The following is a 24,462-nucleotide window of genomic DNA, read 5'->3' on the forward strand; positions in this document are numbered from 1 at the left end:
AGAACATTCATTTGTAGGAAAATTGATCTCTTCAGGATTAGCAGTCTTTGCAACAGGAATTCCCACTGTATAAAAATGTTTAGCGATGTTGTGACTTTGATAAATTTATAAATAAGTTGCGAAATCGTTATTGTGCAAAAAATATTATTACTGGAAAAACAGGATAAAAATAAAGATACTCGTAATCGCTTTTTGCCTTGGATAATTAGTTCGTCATTACTTTAACCCTGAATTACATAAGTTTTATTATCCAAAATGTTTTATGCTTTAGCAATGTTAAATTATAATCAATTTTTTGATCACCAAGTATTAGAATATTTTGAAAAATTGCTTATATTTGCTGACCACCTATGACAACTCGATATTATTCTCATCAGCTTAGGAATAAATGCAATCACATTTAACTTATTTTAATCAACACTTAATTTTCAATCTGTTTTATTGAAATTCGTCGTAATAATTGATTCTCATACATATGTATAAATTGATTGGTTCTAATCAATTTAATTTTCGGTGCCATACGAAACTTAGTGAATTTTCATCTACATATGTAGCTCACATAGTTCGGACATATGGACCCAATAATAAATAATACCTGGATGGAGTGAATCTAAAATTTTCAATTAAAGTAGGATCAAAATTCATATACAATAAGTTAATAAAACAAGTGTATGAAGTCTGCGAATTTTTCATTTTAATACGTAAATTATCTATCTCCACTTGTATAAATTTCGACTTGAGTAAAATTCATACTAATTTAAATTATTCTTGAATCTTTCCACTTTTCGCATACAAATGGTGACAACCGGTATGCTCAGTCCTATGAACACATATCATCGTACTAATTCTGAAAAGACATAAGTGCGGTCGACGCTTAATTCCGAAACAACATAAGTGTACAGAAAAAAATTCCGAAAAGACATATGTGCAAGTATGTATTTAGTTATGGCTAAATCGCGCGATGTGTGAAGAATCGTTGTGGCAAGATATAGCCATAACTAAGTACATACTTGCACATATGTCTTTTCGGAATTTTTTTCTGTACACTTATGTTGTTTCGGAATTAAGCGTCGACGGCACTTATGTCTTTTCAGAATTAGTACGACGATATGTACGTAAAGGGGGAGAAAGGCAGATGGGAAACCAGTAGAGTTGCCGGTGAGATGAGATGATCTCATTTACAAATGAGATGAGATGAGATAAGACGAGATGAGATGGCAGCTAAATGAGATGAGACGTATCTATGATGAGATGAAATGGGGGTAAAATGAGATGAGATGTGGGAACTCTGAGATTAGATGAGTTGATGTGTGATGAGATCTATTAGATCTAATGTGTCTCATCTCGTCTCATCTCATCTCATCTCAAGTTAAATGAGATGAGATGAGATGAAATTTTGAGTATCTCACTTAGCTTTCGTCTCATCTCACGAGTAGTGAGATGAGACGAGATGGGGTCTATCTCACCTCATCTCGTCTCACCGGCCACTCTAGAAACCAGATTAAACTGAAATACTTATTGCTAACTTCTATTGATAAATACAGATAATATGTAAGACATGTTATGTAGGTATATGGATACGACAACTAAATGCTAATATTATTAGCCTAATAACTTTATCAGACAGACAAAAACCATCCACATTGCATAGACAAGTAAATATTTATTTACATATTGAATGACAAAGGTAATGCTGAACAACTACAATTAATAATTGATAAATGTGAAACGAGTACAATTTACCTCGTAAAAATTATATAGAAGAAATGTTTAAAAATTGAAATAGAAACTTTACGTGTTTTTTATGTTTACCCAAACCAAAATTTTATATACCAAGTAGTTAATACCATTTAAAGATTAGTTAATTAGAGTTACGCCATAGCAAGTTTATCAGGTATATTGGTTTTCACAGATCTCATCAATTTCTCTAAATCAGGATTCGGTCCCAAACCACCAGCTTCCACCATAATCTCAAATTGTAGCTGTTTCAAGTGCCTGCGAGTGTAATCGAGCGATCCAGATTCTTGAAGCATAGCCAGCACTTCGTTCTTCAATGTAACGTCATTCGTCTTCATTTTCAAAATGGCCACCAATCTTTTCGCCTTTTCCGCGTGGTCTGGAATGTCTTTGTTGTTCAGGAAGTGGATGACCGGGAAACTTAGCTTCCCCTCGGTAATGTCTTCGCAGAACCCTTTGGTCTTATGAAGCTGGTGAAAGGATAACGTTTATGAGCGATTTATGACATAAAGTTAAGAAATCATTAGCATAATTAAGTACAAATTAAATTTACTTCGGGACAGGTCAGATTCCTTAAATCGTCCAGTATTTGCCCATTGGTTCCCATCAAAGTGACAAATTTAGTTACGTCGATGGTCTTGTTTTTCCCCTTGTAGCTGAGGAGTGCGATTGCCATCAGGGCAAGGCTGGTGGTTTCTAAATTACAAAAAATAAAAGTCCCAAAATTTTAGGCAAGTGTAAATTTTAAGTCCTCACTTTTCGCAATAATTTCGTGAAAATCTCTCTCCGTCGGGATTTCATCCATTTCGGCGCAATCTCTCCAATAAAGCTCAGCACCTTGGCCGACATGAAGATTTTTCATTTCTTCCAAAAATTTGCTGATAACCTAAATAACGAAGGAAAAATATTAATTAAAATAAGCCACTCAAATAATTTGGTTGGCCAAAATAGTTAGTTGGTTATTAATTAATTTATAACCATTGTGTAATTATTACTATCTTCTTTATTTATTATGCAATTTTGTGTACTAATTAGTATAAACGAAGTTAAAAACTACTTAATTAAATTAGAACTAATTAGTTAGACCTGTAAAAATTGATCCAACGGAATATGACTTACATCATGATCATCACAAAACTCCAGTAGCTTATCAATGACTTCGAAATACATGAAATGTGCAGCATTTATGGTTAATGGGACACCGTAAACAATATGAGCCGCTTCCTTTCCTCTCCGCAAATCACTCCCGTCCTCAATATCGTCAATCCTAGACCAAAAAAAAGAAATATATCAAAAACTGGTTTTATAAATATTTATTGTGATTTTTTCAATAAAAAGTTTACATCAAAGTCGCATTATGGAGGAGATCCAGTATTTCACAAATTGTATTACAATCCTCATTGGTCGCGTTAAACCAATTATTTAAAACCTTAAACATCCCCGACCTAATACTTTTGCCCGGATTGGAGACAAGATAGGAATACGGGAGGAGAACTCTCTCCCTGTAGAGGTTCGCATCCTCAACGATTTTGGGAAGGTCAACCATGATTTTTGATTTTGACAAAATGAGGTCAAGTTCTTGAAAATCTTATTATTTAATTATTTAAGAAGAAGAAAATTTTTCAAAAGTCAAGGAATTATTGTAAAAAATGTGTAAGTAATCTCAGTAGTTGAGTAGCGACAAGTCCTTAACATTGGGTTGCGCTGGCTTTTATATTTTCAACGGTTAAGTAAATTCTATCGATTTATGTAAATTTAGTATCTTATTCCCACAAATATTCTACCGCTGAAAAATCTTTAGTATGAAATGTTGTATTGTATCAGATTAAAGTCGTACTTTTATTATATGTTTTGTTGCAAACTTTCCGCTCACAAAACATACGTCCCCTATCTATCTACCCGTTCACTGGAAACTATAGTTTGATAGGTTCTGTCTGGATTTCCATAACCATTAATTTAATCAGAACTTTAAGATCTCCACGTGCACATTGTAGTTTTGTACTTGACAAAGTTAGATTGCTAATGCCTAATTTATTGCAAAATCACAAGCCTCACATATCCAACACTGTATGTACTGTAAAAACGGGTGAAGTTTGCAGCTCTGACGTCATTTCGCTCCTCCTAGCAGGGAGGTATTGAGCAGTGTAGTGCTGGAGCCACCACCACCGCTCATGAAATAAATAAAATAACTCACTTCTGGAAATCCCAATTGGCCTTCAAATTTTACATATTCTTTATTTATTATGATATATTATTCATTGTCGTCAGAATCAGAAGAGCTAGAATCGGAAGAATCATTTCCTGCAGTAATTATAATTTGAGCCATCTTCGGGTTAGAAATAAATTCATCAACAAGCTTATCCCTATCCCACATACGATCCTCATATTTAATCGCATGCTTTACACAACGGCTCCATAATTCAGGTGTTACTTTTAAAATAGCTAATTTTGCCAACTCTAATATTCCCTCAGCATTATTGCCTTTATTATTAGTAGCAATGTCATTTTTTATGAATGACCAAACTAATTCTATGGGATTGAACTCACAATGAGCTGGAGGTAACCACAAAATTCTTATATTTTTCCCGGAGGCTTCGGCAATTTCTTCTACAATGAATTTCTTCGGCTTCGGATATTTTTTTGACAGCGCTATTAAAGTTTGTTTCGTCATAGTGCAGAAGTTAGAAACATTCTCTGGCAATGGAATAGCGTTTCTTTCAAACCAAGCTAGTATGTCTGCCTTTAACCACGCCATGGTTGGCATAATTGAGTCTTTTACCTATAATAATTGTTAAATAATGTAAGATAAATGCACGAATTTTAATATTTAGCAATTATTACATTGCAACTTACCCTTTTTTTGTGGTAAGGGGCCTGGTCCAGCACTAACACCGATTTGTCTGGCACCAATCCGACAATTTTGGCAAACCATTCCAAGTACCGATCACTATTCATGTTTCCGTGATAGTCCTTTGTGTCTTTTTTTGAGATGAAAACGTCGTCCCCACCGGCCAAAAATCCTAATTCGTTGCCAATGTGGTTAATTATAATGCTTCCGTTTGCCGATTTCAATAAAAATCCCCCTGTTTCCGTAAAGAGAAATTCATTTTAATTTGCAAATAGATATTTACTAATAATTTTCTTATCAGCAATATTTTAAGTTTGACCTACCAGCATAACCGTTCATATCCCGCAAACAGTCGCCACCCCAAAACCCCGTCATGTCTTTATACTCTTCATCAGATAATAAAATCTGCCAGCAACGACTCCTCGCTTGATCAGGTGACGCCCAGGTTTCATCAGAGTAGAATACTGAGTATCCTTCTTGGCGAAACTTGCGAATACTTCTTAGGTAGAATTCTCGTTGGGCGACGATGTCGTAGCGTTCCAAGAACACAGGTTTTTTATTGATTTTTCGGTACTTAAATTTGCATTCATTTATCATCCACTCCCTAAATAACGTTAGTTTGATTCTTGGAAATTCGGGATTATCTAAGCAACGATCAAGTAACTTTCTGGCCGTAGGATATTCTTTATTTTTATAAAATTCCTGATTTAATCGTCTTATCATAGAGATAAAAAATTCTTCGCAAACTATTTTTTTTGAGCTGAGTTTTTTTACTGATTCAGTATTTAATTTGGCATCGTTGATTTTAATTCCATATACTGATCTTTCTGATATACCTAGCAATTTAGAGATTTTCTTATTAACATTGTTTATTCCTAGCTCTTTAAAAACTGTTTGACATTCGCTTGATGTTGAGAACTGTCCGATTTGATTATCCTCAGAGTTGTGGTCACCGTGTAGCTCGTCTTGAGAATTAAAACTGTTTTCCCCACAACTTAAATTTAGTATTTTATTTTTTGATTGAATGAATTCTTCTAACTTATTCTTCACTTTGTTGATAAATATTCCAATTTCCGATATTGCATGCTTAACGTTCAATTTATCAGTCGAAATGTGTCTTTTTTTTGAAGGGGGTTGATTCTCGTCTGACATGATATCAGTTATCAAATGATCAAGTAAAAATTAAATAATAATTGTCAAAATAAACTAGTATTTGAATTACTAAAAATGAGCTATCAGCGTGTGCGTAATGGTGATAAATAAACATTTACCATCTGATTCGAATAATAAATAAAGAATATGTAAAATTTGAAGGCCAATTGGGATTTCCAGAAGTGAGTTATTTTATTTATTTCATGAGCGGTGGTGGTGGCTCCAGCACTACACTGTTCAATACCTCCCTGCTAGGAGGAGCGAAATGACGTCAGAGCTGCAAACTTCACCCGTTTTTACAGTATGTACTACATTACTAAATAATGAGTTTGGATTTTATTCAGAATTTTATTGCTTGCTGATATTTATATAACATAATTTGTCCATAATAAATTTATACAACATATGCAATGCTTGTTAACTTTGTTTATGCAAGATTTAGGTAAGTGTTGGGAGCTCCACACAACTAATAATAACTGGCAAATGATGATTGTCAAGATTAATTATAACATTTTCTCAGTGCATAATACTGAGCACTTACAAAGTATAAGTTCGACCCACATGCTAACCGAATGCAACAAAAGTTTTACACAGAGAGGCAACTTTAATGGTCATGTGATCTGGGTCTGAATCAAATACATAAATACACGATAATCTATTACCACTAAAAATTTCTACATTTCAGGTACTTTTTTATTACTTATTTATGATTAGTTTCACTCCACATTTATTGCCATATTTTATCTCATTGTGAAATCTAAAAAAATACCATTGGGAATTTAGCCATATAATGAACCTTCCTTAGAACTTTTATTACTCCACGTGCATTCAAAAAATTCTCACACACAAAGTTTATTTCCGAGAGTTGTCTACCTGATATCATATGATTGTTATTACATGGTTGAGCTGATACTGGGACTTCTCTGGAAATACACGCATTTCTGTGGTGTAGTTTTGAGATGAATATTTTTCTACCTCAGGGGATTAACAGATAAAAGTAATAAATTCGAGGAGACCACCAACTCATATCTCATGCTTACATTTTCCTTCTCCGAAAAAAGTTAACTGCCTGATATTCGAATATTGCAAATGTCTCCAACCACAACCCTTAATCAAATTTAGTCTAAAATCTCAACCAAAATTTTAGAATTTGTTCATTTCCCCAAATCCTTTCCTCAGACACCTACTTGGAAAATTGTCCAAGTAAAAATTTGTAAAAAGACAAATTAGGGTCGCTTTTTTAACCAATGGCTGAAAACTGAAGAAAAGTATGTCACCGCGGTTGGTGATGTTTGCAAGTGGGAAATATGGGGCGACGACAGCCGGCATCTCACTGGCAGTGGATGGCCAGCCACCACGAACGAAATTGAAATGTACATGTAAATTCCGTAAATTAAATATGCTTTACATCCTGATCATCACAAAACTCCAGAGACTGCATGGGGAAGAGATTACATCTTCCAAGATTTAACTATCCAAAGAATAAGCCTCACTTTCCCTGCATCTAGGGTTACTTAGGATAGTTAAGCCTCACTTTCCCCACACCTAGACTTTACTACGATAGTTAAGTCTCACTTTCCCCGCACCTAGGAGTACCTAATCTACAGTAGGCATAGGAACAATACCCCACGAGCACATAACTGTGGAACAATGGTAAATCTCAGTTTTCCCCATTAATCTCACATTATCCCTAAAATTATGAGGGTTGGGGTGGAATGGGGGTGGATTTATGTGAGGGTGGGGGTGGATTTGGGTGTGGGTGGGGGTGGTTTTATAAACGCCGAACATTTCGGTTCTAAGGTTTTTGCCTGTGTTGGAAAGGATATATGAAAATGGAAGGAGAATGAATGAAGGAATTCCTCAATGAAGGAATTCGCATCCTCTACGATTTGGGGAACATGAACCATAATTTTCGGTTTAGTAAAATATACTCGCAACTTGGAAAAAATTGCCTTGGAAATAATGGGAATATGTTTTTAAATCAGGTGAACTAAGCAGATCGAGTGCGACAAATGTTTAATTTTAACTTGCCCTGGCTTTTATAATAATTCTGGTTCTAAAGTCTAAAAATGTGGATACATTTTATTACTAAGTATTATCTGACAACTGCAACCAGGCGCTATTTACCAACGAATGTAGTTACCAATATTTTACAAGGAAATTCGGCAATGTCATCATTTCGGATTTTTGTATTTTACACCATTGGGAAACTCCCAACGGATGTTAGATGGGGAAGATGTAATGATGATGATGTGAGGTTTCCGTACCTTAATGCAAAATAATATTCATGTAGTAAAGTCTCACATTGTCCCCACCCGCGTAAAATTAAAAAATCCGAGATGATGATTTTACAGAATTTCCTTGTAAACCAACTACATTTCATTGAAAAAAAGCGTAAGGTTACAGTAGTCGGATAAGACCACAAGTATTCTAACTTTGATATCTTTATCTTTGCATAAACCAGGTTCTATGGTACTCAGTGCCTAAACTGAGAATTAATTAGGATGGGCAAACTTTTTCCTGCGCCCTAAACAGCTCGCGCCTTTGGCGCTCGCTAAGTCATGCTCTACACAAGCTTTATGAATTTTCTAATTACCAATTACAAATTTTCATTTGACTATATATTTGTATAAATCAGTTCCTCAAAAACCTGAAATTGGTATGAATTTAATGTGGATTGGATGTTGTAAATCTCCAAAGTTTCCAGATTTCCAGAGATTTGCAAAATCTTTTCTAATTTCTCTATCCATCTAGATCTGTGACTATGTATTGTGCCCCAAATCTTCACGCATTAAATTCTTACGAAATAAGTTTGAGAAACGAAAAAGACGCGACAACATTACGTGTATTTAAGAAGCTTCGTAAACATTGAATTTCCGTCAATGTCGTTAATTAACGCTATTTACCGTAAATAATTTACGACAGCTACGAGGGTGAAAACCCCTGGTACTTCTTAACAAAGGTGTAATCCTATCTCGCTAACTTTACAGCTAAATTTGCGATAAATCTATATATTAAAAATATCCTTAAATGTAGTTATCATTAAGCAAGATATGCACATATCGGGTTTAACGGTTTTTAAGCCTGGTGAAGTTACAAGTTGTGGCCTTTCAATTCATTGACATACATATGTGCATAAAACTAATGCGTATTTTTCTAAGTTTAAATACAATATTGTTTTCAAACTAATTTGATTCAGTATTGTTGAAATAGGGGTAACATATAGCTAAAATGTCTTCAAAAATCATGAACTTCTCAAAACCGTCCGTCTCAACTCAACCGTCTCAAAACCGTCAAAATTTCCTCAAAAGAGGAAATTTAAAATAACAACTTTTCTATGATTGAGTTCCATAATTTTTGGCTGTATTTATAATTAATCTACTACGTAGAGATCTTGATAATGTCTAGTGTACGTTCGGGCGCCTGCATATCGTCGTACTAATTCTGAAAAGACATAAGTGCCGTCGACGCTTAATTCCGAAACAACATAAGTGTACAGAAAAAAATTCCTTTGATACACAAAACTTTGATACACAATGTATCTAAATGCAACCCGCCTATTTGTATACACAAATGTATTTGCAATACATCATAACTTGGTGCATTATTTAATCTACTTCTGATCGTGACGAGGATTAATATAACCATAACTTTAATAGTTACATGCATGTGTATTTTTTACAGCCTTGATTACAAAATGTTTTATTGTATCTTATATTTTTAAAACCTGAATTGTTGCAAAATTTAAATACACAAATATTTTACTATGCGAAGTATGCATGTTGAATAACAAAAGAGAATTTGTAATAACTTCTCCATTTGATCTAATCCGAATTTGTTTGCCTACAGGAGCATACTAACTCCAATATATTTATTAACTTTGGTTAGGCTAAATTTAGGTACATGTGGGGAGTTCCATCCAACTAAAAATATTGTAATTGGCAACAATATTTTCCAAAGATTAATTATAATTAATACATCCTTGTAATAAATTACATGTTTATAGCAAAACTTATTCGCTGAGTAAAAACATGTTATAATTCTCATACGTATGTGTGATGGACATTTCTTCCACGCATTAAATACTCGGTGATAAATAAGAACATAAAAGCTCGTTTAAAGTATTTCAATGTCACAGATAAAAGACAAATATTTGTAATTAGTCTCACCTTGAACTTGTGGTGTAATATATCATTGCAAAAGAAATATGCACTGCAGCAAATCAATTTAAAAATCAAATTTCCTTGTCGTTCATTCCTCCATCTCTGGCAAGATATTAAATTTTTATTACTACACGTCAATTAATTAAAAGATCTCTTAGTTTGCAATTACCCAGGTGAATTCTGGTTTTTAAGTTCTATACATACATATTTGCAAATACTGACATTATTAAGCAATTTGCTGAGATTTCAACCATATTGCGCATTTCCCTGGAAAAACACTCAAATGTGATGGATTCATTAAAGTTAATATTTTCTTGCAGCATCGTTTGGGATTGATGTGTGGGGATTACTTGCTATAAATGGGAAAACCTACAACCAACATCTTAGTAATACTTCGTCTTTCGTAGTAGCAAACGAGATAGAAGCTGAATACAAAGATGGCTCAAACTGCAAGTATTGGTCAGATGGAGGGCAAAAAATCATCCCAAATATTAGATAAAGTCCTTTCTCCATTCACCTATTTGACAAAATCCCCTAGTAAAAATTTGTCACGCAAGACGGGTCTGTTTTTTAACCAGTGGCTCAAAAGTGAAGAAAAATATGTCTCAGCGGTGGGCGATATATGCGACATGTTTCACCAGTCCACTCTGTTGTAAGAAATTGCAAAATTTGCTATAATCTAACTAAATTAGGGATAAATCATTAATCTATTCATTTTAAAGTTTTGAATTTTAATATGATTTAAATTCTCAAATTTTAATTTAATCGGTAATTTTCTCTAATTATTTGATAGAGTGGATGACATTCAAGACTCGAGCGATTTGCGTCGCGGGGTGGCCTCGGCCCATTTAATTTTTGGCGAGCCTCTCACTATGAATGCGTCGGCGTATATGATGCTCGAATCCACGCACCGGGTTCATACCGTATTTCGGGATTTGACAGTACTTCGAAAGTTTTGCAAATATGTGAAATTTCTGCATATTTCGCAAGGCATGGATTTATACCTGAGGGATTATCAGTGTGATAAGGACGACTTGAGCGAGGCCAACATTCCTAGCGAACAGGAGTACGACGCCATTTTGGTCCACAGTAAGTCTAAAAATGTTCATACTTATATATCTAGAAAAATAATGGTTAAAAAAACTAATATTTAACTACCAAATTTATTCGAATCTTTTCTTGCAAACTAATTTCTGCAGAAACGGCTGGGCAAATGATGATAATGGCAACTTTGCTTGGATCCAAGAGCACTGCGGGTGTTGATTTGGTTCCATTGGCGCAAATCATTGGGCATCATTTTCAAGTTCGGGACGACTATTTGAACATAATGTCGAAAAAGGTAACAATGGTGATAACTTTCTGAAAAATTCGCAACCCTCAAGTTAAACCCTTCAATTTCTATATATTTAGTATGAAGAAAAGAAAGGATTTTGCGATGATCTTACCGAGGGAAAGTTCAGTCTTCCGGTAATCTACGCTTTACGCACTGTGAACGATAAGGCTAAACGACTCCATGAAATTTTACGAATGCACACCAAGGAACGAAGCTTTTTGCAGGAAGCCTTAGATATTTTACATGACGCTGGGGCAATTCGCTACACGGAGAATAAAATGCGCGAACTGAGAATGAATGTCATGAAGGAGTTGACCGTGCTCGGGAGTGAGATGGATATCACCAAATTAATGGAGATTATTGGAATTAATATGTAAAACTAAATACATTATTAGTTCGGTCTGAAAAGGATTAAACTTCATTTCGTCTTGAACCTTAAAATTTTCGGTTCATGAAAAAAATATTTCGATTTTAGACTCATTGGTTGGCTGAAATAAATGTTATTTTGGAGCAAATATTGTTCTCTTCTTGGAATTTAGTACATCAATTCAAATGTTTAAAATTTCTTTCGTGCTCTTGAACTCATCCATCCATGTTAATCATGGATGGATTGAATTGATGGAATTGAAATTGATGAAATTGATGGATGGATACTCATCCATGTTAAGTAGGTTATAAAAAATATCAATTTTTTGCACACTAAGAACTTTCAAAATGATCGGCAAACATGCATGCATACATATATATTTAATTGTGTCATTCTAGAAATTTGGCACATCTTCATGTTTTTTTAAAGAATTAATGACGGAACTCACGCCAACCTCGCAAATGTCGCAAATGTCGCATCGCAACAAAGTTCGTAAAGGTTCGCAACGTTTTACGAGACTTACGAACATTTTACATGAAAATGCACGTAATTTTTCTTGCAAACCTTGCGAACCAATTAGGCATGTGTTATCTCCGCAAATCTTCGCAAAGTTAAGGAGATCTACCGTAACTTAGGATGCCTATCTACAGACAACTTACATTTTAGCCAATTTAATTCTTTAGAAATTTAATGCTCATTAAAATTTCTCCAAAATATCAGTTTTTCGGGAATTTCTGAGCCAATTCTTATCACACAAAATTGTATAATATATCAAAATGATCGTATGGTCCAAACCGATCGATTGATGTCCCTCTTGATGAGTGTGACCACTCTACCATGAGTTGCCATTTGGTATGATGGGCCTTAACAACGCATCCCAACCACCAAAAATTACTGCTTTGTATGAAACGAAATACTTGAATTGCGGAGCTTGCGAAATGGAAAAATTTGTCGCTCACGCCAAAAGTTAACATATTTGCGAACTTTGTTGCGAAGCGACATTTACGAGCCTCGTGAGTTGGGTCAATATATTTCCGATCACAAAATATACCGAGATTCATTTTTTTTATTAATGCAGCACGACTTATTACCTTGCAACTAATTGCAATTCTATGTTAAAAATATCGAAGGATAAAACTATATATGTATGTTACGTTTTATCATTTTATTACGTTAAAACACGTGGAACAATTTTCTATCAGCTAAGCTGAATTTCAGCTTGGCAGTGCTAAAAGTTGCACGTGGTAATGTACCTATTAGGTACATTTGTTTAATTGGTTTTAGGTACTACCTAAACACAATTAAACAAATTTACCGGTTATATATTGAAAGACTTTTATGTACCTTCCTTATCTTTCCCTTCATCCAGTATATTTTGTATTTAATGCATTTTATATTGTAATTTCTTTTGCAATTCCTATCTATTGTAAAAAGGAAACTGTTCCATAACTTGTTCCAAATCATTAGCGAAAATATTATAATTAATCTTGGAAAGCATCTTTACCTAATTATTTTTAATTGTATGGGCTCACCACACGTACATATATAGATACATACCTAAGCCGAGCATACATACACAAATACACGTAGCTATTAAAATAAAACATACCCCGTGTCGATAATAACATTCTGATAAGATCAGTTTTCAGTAGAATGAAAATTAATTACGCTTTTATTAACGTAGAGCAACAGCGCAAAGCTAAGATCGTATTTAGAGCATTTATTGTGTGCATTACATTTTTGTATCAATTCTGCAAGTATTAAAAATGTGGCTTTGTTAGGATAAATATAATAAAAGGCAAGCCTGGTGAAAAGTAATAACTCCACGTGCCGGGATTTGTCAACCTGTTCACAGGGTGTTGCATAAATTATTAAATCGGTATTTTGGTATGTACATAAATACATATCGTCGTACTAATTCAGAAAAGAGGTAAGTGCAGTCGATGCTCAATGCAGAAAAGTGGTAAGTGCACACATGTATTCAGTTTAGGATCGCAGTATTTATTAAACATTATACATAACTAAATACTTGTCTGCACTTACCTCTTTTTACTCGTTTTTTGTGTGCACTGAACTCTTTTCTGCATGGAGCATCGACTGCACTTACCTCTTTTCTGAATTAGTACGACGATATGTATAACAGATTTGCACGCGTATGCATAAGTATGACTAACTATAAGTGAATTAACTATACATAACTTCTTATAAGTTTCATTATGAGAAGTGGTTCCAGTCTATTCTTACTACTAATGGGAAAGCTTGTATATATAATTTAGTAATTTATCGTAAACAGCAAATTCGTCTTTCATAAGTTTATGTAAATCGTTTCAACCTTATTAAAACTTCATGTAACATTTGCGTTTACAACAAAATTTGCTCAGCAGTAATATTTAGAAGTTTTTTTTACAAATTATGGGGATTAGCGAGCTCGTCTTTAATTTTTTCAACTACTGGTTTCGACTACCAGTAAAGGAGGGCAGGGTAGTTAAGAGAAGTAATTGGCAAATTTGGTTGATCAGTGTGGGTGGTCGTCTCGCGTTTTATGTCAGCTTGTTGCACATCCTGGTTAAGGATAAAACGTCCAGTAGAAATTGGTTTGACCGAATCGACTCCAAAGTAATTTTGGGGGCATTACCATTTCGTGGGATGGTGAAGGATCTGCAGGAGCTGGAGAATGTGACCGGAGTCGTTTCGCTAAATCAGGATTACGAGTTGTGGTTATTTTCGCATAATAAAGAGGTACTTAAATAAGAATTGTGCAATTAATGACACTGCGGTAAAGCTGTACTGATAAGTTTTCTGATCTTAATTCACTTGGGGTGTGGTAATATTTTGAAACTTTTTAAAGTCTTTGAAATATGAAGGACCACAGTAAGAATTTTAACACTAAACGTTTTTGGATAAAAAAAGCTCTCATTTTTTTACACTGACCATAATCAGCTCGAATCAAAGCTAACCAGTACAAAATTGTTGAAATGTAGACAAACATGAATTCAATTTCTAGGGATGGAACAAATTGGGGATAAAATTCCTCCAGTTGGCAACCCGAGACAATTTTGAGGCACCTTCACAAACCAATTTGAAGTCGGGGGTGGATTTCCTCCTCAAATGTTGGAAAGCAGAGGGAACAATTTACGTGCATTGTAAGGCAGGCAAGACGAGAAGTGCGACGCTGGTGGTTTGTTATTTAATAGAGGTATGGATTTAATCGATCAATTTAATCGACCAATCATAAAATTCGTTAAAATTGTATATTGTCTAATTGAAATGTAGAAAAATAACTGGACGCCAACCAAAGCGATTGATCATTTAAGGAAACGCAGAGTACATATTTTTCTAGGAGATGTCCAACTTAAAGCGATTGATACTTATTATGAGAATTATGTCAAAGAAAACGTAATGTATTGACTGAATCGTAATAATCATACATATACATATATGCCTAATAAGTAATAAGATATTAAAATGTTGCCAATTTAACAATATTATTAATTCTGAGAGCTTCCGAATTATTTAAAGTTATTGTGGTAATTACTGCTATCATGCCAAGTTGCACATAGTTTAATTAATTGTTGGTGGAAAGTATTGTCATAAACATGGAGCATATATTAGGTAATTATGTTCCCCAGATACTTTTATCGGATTTATTTTTTTAATAAAGCACTGACTACACGGTGATAATAAAAATCCTGGAATTATTTACCAGTTGTTGGTTTAGAAAGTTGGTAAACGTAGTATAGAAACGTCCATCAACTTTATATATGTATAACAATGTAACTATACATAATTTGCGAAATGGAGTTTTGTGAGAAATACAAATTCATAATTTTACCCATTGTACTACAGGTTTTCTAGCCTTCTGGTAGCAATCAAGGACATGAATAATAAGACATTCGGAACCTTTTGTGTCCTACTCTTGTTTGTAAAACTATCACCATTATGGTAAAGGTATGCATAGTAACCAACAATATGGTAACAATATGTTTCAAAAAATATTGAGAGTCTAATATTAGAGTTTGGCCAAACCGAAGTGGCCAATCAAGGCTAAACTAAACCTGCTTGTAAAATTGTTAAACCCAATAATTTCCCAAGAAAAGGCTATACAGCAAAATAAATTGGAACACAAATTTTAAATTGCGGGGCATATAAGTGTCTGCTTTAGGGCATTCGGCAATCTATTGTAGGCTGTAATTTAGCAGATAATGTGTCACTCAAACCAACAAAAATACACGAGAACGTCATTCAGCAGTTTACAACGGATGATGTCGACCTGATTGTGAAATTGCTCAATTGAACAAAATATTTCAAGGGCGTCCTAAGGGGATACAGTGTGGTTCAGGTAAGGTACATTTATTCCTAAAATCCACCAGAAACTTAGATAGGTGTAAATTGTTTTACTGTCTAAATTACGTGAGATGAGAAGGTTTCTTCGAAGAATGGTTATTATTTGAAAGTGATCCATAAACCGTTACTGGGGTTATGCAATTATGTTAAACAAAGTCAAATTCATTTCTTTGACAAAACACTTCTCAACCACACTGTACTACTACACGTGTAGCAATTTGTGTATTGGAAACTACCCAAAAATTTGCGACCATCATTCACTATTCTTTCCAATCACGATTTGTAAAATCAGTACTTACATATGTACGAGCTGCACAAACTATATATACTTTAGTTAAATGGAAACTGTACTGTAAGATATATCTAAATCAAACACATATACCACGATTGTATACGCAAATAAAGTTTTGTGTGCCTCAAGGTGAGCGGATAATGATGCAAATCGAAAATTCATTTACGTGCACCTCCTATAGCATTTCCACTAAATGCATAATTTTCGACTTTCCTCAAAATCATCATACCTTACAGACCAGTTTTGGATTTAACGCTGACTGAAAACTACAGTCTGCAGTCTTGAACATGTCAGCTTTCTCGTTTGGACGACGACGATTATCAGATATTTCTTTAACCCATCCCTTCACCCCATTTCAGGCCCTCAAACGATATGCCATCCTAACTGAATCCCTTTACCCTCAAATCGTAACATTCGACCGGAAAACTTGGGAACCGAGGCCTACTTCAAAATCAAAATTGTTCCCATGGTACTTTCTCTTATTTCTGGGAATCATGATGTTAATGGACTACTATTATATTTCTCTTCGAGAAGTCCTTTCAGTCCAGAAAGATCCTGATATTGATGTCACAATGTATCTTATCCTGCTAATCGGATCTACCTCTTATATGCTATCAGCCTCTGTCTGTTTGACGTACCATGTTTATACGGAGGAGCTCTGCTTTGTAATTAGAAATCTTTGGAACATGAAAGGTAAACACTTTGATACTCCTTTGTTGATTTGTGACAATACCGTGATGGTGATGATACTGTTGATAAGTTTACTACCAAATGGTTAAAATTGTACTATTTATATATCGTCGGACTAATTCCGAAATGGCCGAAGTGCAGTCGATGCTTAATTCCGAAAGGGCCCAAGTGCAGTCGATGCTTAATTTCGGAAGGGCCGAAGTGCAGTCTTTTTATATGTTATTCTTATGCACCTCGGTCATTTCGAAATTAGCGATCGACTGCACTTAGGCTCTTTCGGAATTAGCGATCGACTTCACTTCTGCCGTTTCAGAATTAGTCCGACGATTAGTATTGCAATTACTATAATACTGTATAATTTTTTACTTGAAGGTGGTACAAGTTTTTGCGCGATGGAGTCACACATTAATAACAACACTATAGTACTTAAATTCCTGAAAAAATTACAAATATGATCTAATTCCGTATCTTTAATACTCAGGCAACTTTCAAGAATCGTCCAATCTTGTCGGAATTTTTCTCAATGGAATGATCTCCCTGATAATTTCGACCCCTCTGAGTGCAGGTGTCATAACAATTTACAACAATACCTTAGATCCTTCCTACCTTTGGTTTCGCAACGTTACTGTAATTTCTGCAGCAACGAAGCTATTCATAAGGATTTTTATCTACTGCTTATCATTACTGCATTCCTCTAATATGGTTTTTGGGTATGGGATAATCGTCTTTATCATACTTTTAATAATTCTTAGTAGCTTAGAGGTACAAACAATCAGTCGGTTCAAGCCGATTAACCCCACCATTACTTTGAATCATATAATGAGCATTAGAAGATATCGACAGCTTCAAATAATCAATTTGATTTTTAATCAACTCCTGGTGTACTTCTTGCCCGTATTGACTTTAATGTTTTTGGTAGCCATTGCCATGATGGGATATATGCTCATAAAGATGTCAGGAATAGTCCCGCACGCTTTGGAAGTTCTTGTTTCCATGGTAACTGCGGCAATCCTGGGCTATATCGAACTCGGGTTTGGATCGATGGCGAATGTGCAGCGGAAATCTGCAGACTTTTTGGTAGGTTTAGAATTGCAAGGAGGTTCAATGTATAGAAAGAGAGTACTCAGAAGTTGTAAACTCCTCCAGATTTGGGCTGGTTCATACTTTGTGATGAAGAGAAGCACACGATTTCAGTTGTTCGGACAGATGGCGTATTACGTGATGTCCTTGGTGATTTCGGTGTAAGGGTTTCGGCAGTTTGATGCGTATTATGATGAAAATATATCAAATTTATTAGCAGTGTATTATTTAGTTTACATAAATTGCTTTAATTTTGTGAACCATGTGCGTACATGTAAAATATAAAAACCTGCAGGATCCTACATAGTACGATCGTTATATTAAGAATGTAAACATGTGCAAGAGATCAGGAGATTGTAAATTAATAAAGATTTTATTAAAATTTGCTCGTTGTACGAAAATATATCCTTCATACGTGAAGCTGGGAGGGTGATGATGAGTTCAATAAAATTATTAAATTTTCTTAAATGGTACGATTTAGCTCGAAGTTGTGGGAAATTATTACTCACAGCCTCACATAATCGTTTGCCATATTTCTACGTATGTACACTCCACGACAAAAGTTTAAAGGCACACTATCACATGCGATATCTTTTGACCCCTTGCACCGATTTTGATCAAGTAAAGTTTATTCAGTAACTAGTACAATAGTATTACGGAGTATCAGAACTATAAAAAAATCACAGATTCCTAGATATATGTAGGCTATAATATCATGTAAAAAGATTTTTCAGAAACTAAGCCTAATACCATTTTTCAAAAATATTACTGAAACACCTTCGTATGTATTGCTGGGGTGATGATCCTACCATGTTCAGACACGGCCATCACCTACGATAAGCCTACGATACCATAAGCTCTAGGCTTATTGCAGTCGCCCCTTTTACTGTGCTGATCAATGACTCCCTAAACTTATTTGAAAACAAGTCCTTTTTCAAATAATTGAAAACTGTTTAGTAACTTTGAATATTCTAACCTATGACCGATACCTACCAAACCAAACCCGCCTCAACAGGGCAACCGTTAGACTGATTTAGCTCACATTCGAACTTTCGATTTTTAATTCGGCATGTTCTAAGTTTGTCCAAATTTCGCGTCGATGGGTTGGTAAGGATTGGATTGGTAAGTTTTACGATAGCTATTACAAGACACGTAGATACACGGGCGGACAAAACGGGTACATAAGGTTGAGGTCGGACTAAAAAATACTGTTGAATCCTACAGGATGACTCTTACCATTTTCTGGAAATCGACAAATTTGTGGATTGGAAACGTGTAAGCTTCTTAAAATAAAGTTAAGCACAAAAAATTATTACCTCGTGTCACTGATTGAATAACTGATAATTAGTCAGCTACGTAATGACTACTAATTTTTTGTATATTCACACATCACAAACAATTGTTCGTATAATCATACTTTACGATTAAATTTCTTGCTATAGTATTTTATATGAAAATATATCTGTACTACTATGTAGTGTCAATACTCTCGACCATATCGCCTATGGTAAAAACATGCTACGAATAGTATGCTATGAGTTGTAGGTCTATGAATCGTGTGCTATGAATTTACCTGGTACCTTTCATAATACATGTGTGCACAATCAGAATTTAGTTATGTATGATCTTAAGTTAGTCCTGTCATGAATTTAGGCAATGGCAAATACTTTAGGCGTTTTATATTGTATGATGGCATGATCATGTTACAATTTGGAATGGGACTTAATAAAGTCTTCAGTAGTTGATTGAAGCTGAGGTGAATATTGTTTTACAATTTATACATATTAAAATGTTTTATTAGTGGAAAAGTCCTTGCTATAATTTTTGCGGACCCTGTATGCACAAGTAATTATCGCTTACTCCCAATCCTTACAGTTACTAAAAATGCAAGTATAGAAACAGCAAGTGGGATGGTGACCCCATAACAAAACACGGCTGGATGTGTTATTCCCCAGCCCCTTGTCAAAACGCTTCTCAGCATACCGATCGGGTTTGTTAGAGGAAGACAATAACAGAACGGTCGGTACCACCATGTCACCGTTTCAATGGGCCAGATGGTATCTGACAAATATAGGAAATAAATTTACTTAGGATATTAGTTTCGCCTTTTGCCGTAGTACGTACCTGAGGCGTAAATGCTCATCCAAAATATAGCCAAGACACAAAATAGAGCATTAAGGAAATTTTTTGAGCTCTCGGCAAGTAACAGAGTTAACGAAGTGATATTTACTCGAACGATGTAAAAAATTAGGAAAATCATGGCCCAGCTGCCCTTGATTTTATCTCCACGGTCCCACCAGAAGCACATGAACATGACGAAAATTTGAGGGAGCATTATAAAAAAGTCGACGACAAAGTAGGAGAAAATGATGGTGCGATAGTCCACGCCGGTGACAAGGGTTCGAGAGAGGCTTGTTTGAGTCTTGTCTTGACTGTGAAATAAGGAACACAACGAGCAGGCTGAAGCCCACACACTAAAATTTAGAAAAAGACGGGTGCATTAGAAAGAGACACTTACTTATAATAAATGCAAGTGTAATTGGAAAAGTTAATAATTTACATAAAGAGATACATCGGGGCTAGGAAAGCATTCCACGTGTCTGTTAACGAACCATGGACTGCATGAAACTGTATATTTTATAAATTTGTCAAAATAATTAGAAACGATATATAGGAAGAGTCCTTCATAAGTACATAATCGGTCTAGGTATATTTTTACTAGTGGTTTGTCTAAAAATGAACAAACAGCATGCATTTTCCAACATTATTTAGCAAACCATTAGTAGAAATTTTCCCTACTCTGTATTAGGGTTGTGCGACTCCCGCTCCCTCGGAATAAACTCCCGTACCTCCCAAAACTCCCAAAACTCCCAATAAACTCCCTCCTTGCGCCAAATACTCCATAAAAATTTAATTCCCGGAGTTTTGGAGGGAGTATTGGGAGTTTTTAGGGAATGTTGGGAGTTTTCAGGGAGCTTTGGGAGTTTTGAGGGAAAAATGAGAATATTCTATCCGCTGTATTGAACTGTACGAATACGTATCTTAAACTTTATGCTGCAGTAATTAAACATTTAAAATTGAATTAAAAATTTGACTCACTAATTGTTAATAATTTTATACTTACTAGTAATTTGCTAAAAAAATAACTCTAAAATTGAATTTTTCGACCTTTTTTAAACAAAAAATGGAATTTTTAAAGCTCCCAAAAACTCCCTGACAAATAAACTCCCGGAGTATTGGGAGTTTTAAAACTCCCATGGAGCGGGACAACCCTACTCTGTATACTAAAGCAGTATTTTAAAAGTGGAGCCATCATAATAATATTTACGCACTTGAAGCGGAAGGGTTACTCTGCCTTTGTCAACGTCATACTTTTTGGCTAGATTTTCCATAAATTGGAGCATATTTGAAGAAATATACTGTCTCGCAAAATAAGAAACGAGATAATCTATGTAGAATTTTAATTTTAGTCATACAAAATTAAATTATCTGCTAAATATAAATGCACGCACTTGAATTGTCCAATCGAGCCGAAATAGTAGAGCCTGTAATGGTTACATTGTCAGCGTGCATACTAAACAAAATCCTATGTTTCAAATGGTCCGAATAATTCCGTGGAATCACTATATATCCGATAATGTGGCCCTTCTTCAGAGCTTCTAATGCGTCCTGTACTGTGTCCTTGTAAACCTAAATATCTCAGCACATAAAATGAATACATTCAATTGGGATGTCTGAACAGCGTGCTCATACCAAATTCATAGTCGCTTCATCTCCACCAAGATTGTCGAATAATTCGCAGCCAAAATTGTATTTGTCAAGGTCATCATGAAATCCCAAACCACTACGGTTGAGATTTTCACTGAAAGATTTTCCACCATTTTGACACTGTGGATTATAATTCACAACGCCTAGTTTAAGTCCGACAGGATCATTTCCCATTACATGGATGGCGAGAAAACAGCCCATTAGAAGTGTAAATATTTGAATCACAAACAACCTGTTTTTAAAAAAACGGGTTTCTCTATTATTTAAAAATCTATATTTTTGTTTCAATAATGGGCTATCATACATACATTTTGAAACGTATGTAAATAATCCAGTTGCGCTTTGTAAGCGCTTTCAAGTTCTTAAACTCATTCCTCATCAAATTCCAGTTAATACAAGTCGTGTCTTGTAAATTGTCTCCCAACTTTTCAGGGACAGAATTTTGATAGCTTCTTGACACTGCATCATTCCCTAATTTACGGAAGGCTGTAAGTTCAACGTTATATCGGGGGCGTTGTGATCTTCCGAAATTAATCTTGGACGTGGGAATTTCTTTCTGTTGCCTGTGTCCTTCTAGTTTGCACACCTTAAGCATAGCCTCGTCCAACAATGTAACTTTGTAAGTCTTTAGTAAATTTTGCGGAGAATCTTCCACCAAGATGGTTCCATCCCTTAAATAACCTATCTGAAATAAATACATGTCCACTAATAATTATTTCTTTATTAATTACTTAACAAAAATAAGAAATTTTGCAAACTTTGTCGCATTGCGTTGTTTCCTCTACGTAATGTGTAGTTATTAACAGAGTTGTTTGCTGAGTTTTAACCAGATTTGTGATGTAAGTCCAAATCCTATGTATGTAGTTGGGTTATGTGAAATATTTAGTCAGTTACCCTAAAAGAAAAGTTTTACAAAATTTATTGTACCCACTTCTGACGTAAAAGCGGATCGATGCCGACCGTCGGTTCGTCCAAAATGAGAAGTTTAGGGTCATGCAATAATGCAACTCCTAGTGAAACTCGACGACGTTCTCCACCACTGGACATATGTACATAGTTAACATTGATGAGAAGAATTTTAGGTTTTTATTTTAATTTTAGGTGGAATTTTAGGCTAAGAATTGTGTACCTACCTCATTTCATTCACATATTTATCAAAATTCGGCAGGTTTAATAAGATTTGAAGCTCCTCTAATTTAGATCGTATCCCGTCCTCCGATAATGAATGCAGTAAACCGTAATATGAGAATATTTCCAAAATTGTGAACGATTCGTACAGTGCAATTTCCTGAATTTGTGAATTAGCGAGATAAATGTGGTGAATAAATCCCAAAGTAATGCAATATTGTTTAAAAAATTTCTCAACCTGCGGCATAAATCCAACAGCAGATCCCGGAACCCCATTTCTGTAGTGGGAAATATCTCTCCCAAAAATTTCAATGTTTCCAGAGCACAGCTTTTGCAGTCCAACAATGCATGACAGCAGAGTTGTTTTCCTATCAAATCGATAGTACTGATTAGTGACATTGATATCGCATTAAATTTTTGATTCTCCCAAAATCTGAGATGAATTTTAACAACATTTCAATTAATGAATCAGGCGTCTTACCCACAGCCACTTTGACCCAGTAGAGCGTATCTAATAAAGAGAACTTTTAAAATTTCTAACGTTCAAATAAAATCAATTGAATATATGTATTACTCACATCATCCCTTTTTCCACAGAGAGATTAACGTCTTGTAGAACTGAAACACCTGGCGAAAAGTATTTTGTCGCAGAAATTATTTTCAATACAGAAAAATCATCCTCAACGGATATGGCTGTCATGGTAAAATATTTTGTGTCTACTTATAATATACTTGTAGGGTGAGGAGATTTAATTATGTCGTGCTGTTCTTCAAAAATCACGCAATAATATTTTTAAAATGTAACGTTTGATGTATGTAATTTGATCTAGAAAATGCATCTGGAACTATTTATTTACGAATACATTTATTTTATAACTCGTTTTGCAATATATGTACGTATGTATGCACAAATTTTGTATTCGCAGTCAAATAATGTATTGTATGCAGTATATGCTTACCCTAAACTAATAACCTGTTGGTTAAATTTCTCACTAATTGCCTGTGTAGCATCGTAAAAACTAAGCAATTAAAGAATCATTCCTGCTACATGGATACATGGAGTAAAGTGAAGATAAATTTCCAGATGGTTCATGATTATTTTTAATTTATATAAGTATTTTAGCAAAGAAGTTGTTTTATAGCGGAAAGTGAACTAATCTAACTTTCAGATCATCCTAGTTTGTCTCAACTCTCAAAGCGTATTTAACTACAGGATGTGATTTAGCTGAAGAAAATATCTATTTAAACGAAGAGTGTGAAGTTCGCTTACTATGAAATACAATGCAATATTTAACTCTTATCAAAATTATCCATCCAGTTCTGGTTCACATCATTCTGGTACAGGTATGCCAGTCAGAGCACGTGGACCAATAAAAAAAGTTAAAGGTTGGATGCAAATCACAAAATTGTGTCTCACCTCACCACATTCTATCCCGTTTCGTCCAGTGTCGTGGCAATATATGCATTTTGTTTTTGATTTTTAAAGAGAATCTCATGCATTTTCTCATATAGATAGGTTAATTTCCTGTTTTCTTCACCAAGATAAAATTAACCCTCTTT

General features: G+C 34.7%; 5 protein-coding genes across 5 annotated transcripts; 2 read left to right on the forward strand and 3 right to left on the reverse strand.

Moving 5' to 3' along the window:
- Positions 1-1,639: 1,639 nt before the first annotated feature.
- LOC110861255 (geranylgeranyl pyrophosphate synthase) lies at positions 1,640-3,424 on the reverse strand. The gene is made up of 5 exons (XM_022110361.2): positions 3,081-3,424; positions 2,857-3,004; positions 2,494-2,623; positions 2,291-2,433; positions 1,640-2,207 (listed from the first exon to the last, which is right to left on the reverse strand). The coding sequence occupies exons 1-5, from the start codon at positions 3,281-3,283 to the stop codon at positions 1,872-1,874; spliced, it is 960 nt and encodes a 319-aa protein (XP_021966053.1). The 5' UTR covers positions 3,284-3,424; the 3' UTR covers positions 1,640-1,871.
- Positions 3,425-3,946: 522 nt separating this feature from the next.
- LOC110842254 lies at positions 3,947-6,712 on the reverse strand. Its single transcript, XM_035845632.1, has 3 exons — positions 4,909-6,712; positions 4,591-4,820; positions 3,947-4,516 (listed from the first exon to the last, which is right to left on the reverse strand). Exons 1-3 carry the CDS (start codon positions 5,735-5,737, stop codon positions 3,989-3,991), a joined length of 1,587 nt encoding a protein of 528 aa, XP_035701525.1. The 5' UTR covers positions 5,738-6,712; the 3' UTR covers positions 3,947-3,988.
- A 3,552-nt stretch (positions 6,713-10,264) lies between these two features.
- On the forward strand, positions 10,265-11,748 carry LOC110863155 (geranylgeranyl pyrophosphate synthase). The gene is made up of 4 exons (XM_022112402.2): positions 10,265-10,552; positions 10,694-10,989; positions 11,100-11,239; positions 11,311-11,748. Exons 1-4 carry the CDS (start codon positions 10,338-10,340, stop codon positions 11,608-11,610), a joined length of 951 nt encoding a protein of 316 aa, XP_021968094.1. The 5' UTR covers positions 10,265-10,337; the 3' UTR covers positions 11,611-11,748.
- Positions 11,749-12,053: 305 nt separating this feature from the next.
- Positions 12,054-15,092, forward strand: LOC110841820 (phosphatidylglycerophosphatase and protein-tyrosine phosphatase 1). The gene is made up of 3 exons (XM_022087516.2): positions 12,054-14,339; positions 14,605-14,796; positions 14,874-15,092. The coding sequence occupies exons 1-3, from the start codon at positions 14,013-14,015 to the stop codon at positions 15,006-15,008; spliced, it is 654 nt and encodes a 217-aa protein (XP_021943208.1). The 5' UTR covers positions 12,054-14,012; the 3' UTR covers positions 15,009-15,092.
- A 4,675-nt stretch (positions 15,093-19,767) lies between these two features.
- Positions 19,768-23,728, reverse strand: LOC110842258 (ABC transporter G family member 23). The gene is made up of 13 exons (XM_035846809.1): positions 23,481-23,728; positions 23,384-23,413; positions 23,141-23,270; positions 22,908-23,062; positions 22,706-22,813; positions 22,533-22,626; positions 22,083-22,459; positions 21,760-22,006; positions 21,519-21,696; positions 21,339-21,454; positions 20,567-20,634; positions 20,131-20,480; positions 19,768-20,067 (listed from the first exon to the last, which is right to left on the reverse strand). The coding sequence occupies exons 1-13, from the start codon at positions 23,600-23,602 to the stop codon at positions 19,856-19,858; spliced, it is 2,187 nt and encodes a 728-aa protein (XP_035702702.1). The 5' UTR covers positions 23,603-23,728; the 3' UTR covers positions 19,768-19,855.
- Between the last annotated feature and the right edge of the window lie 734 nt (positions 23,729-24,462).

Source organism: Folsomia candida, unplaced genomic scaffold (genome assembly GCF_002217175.1).
Source record: "Folsomia candida strain VU population unplaced genomic scaffold, ASM221717v1 Fcan01_Sc001, whole genome shotgun sequence".
Lineage (NCBI taxonomy): Eukaryota > Metazoa > Arthropoda > Collembola > Entomobryomorpha > Isotomidae > Folsomia > Folsomia candida.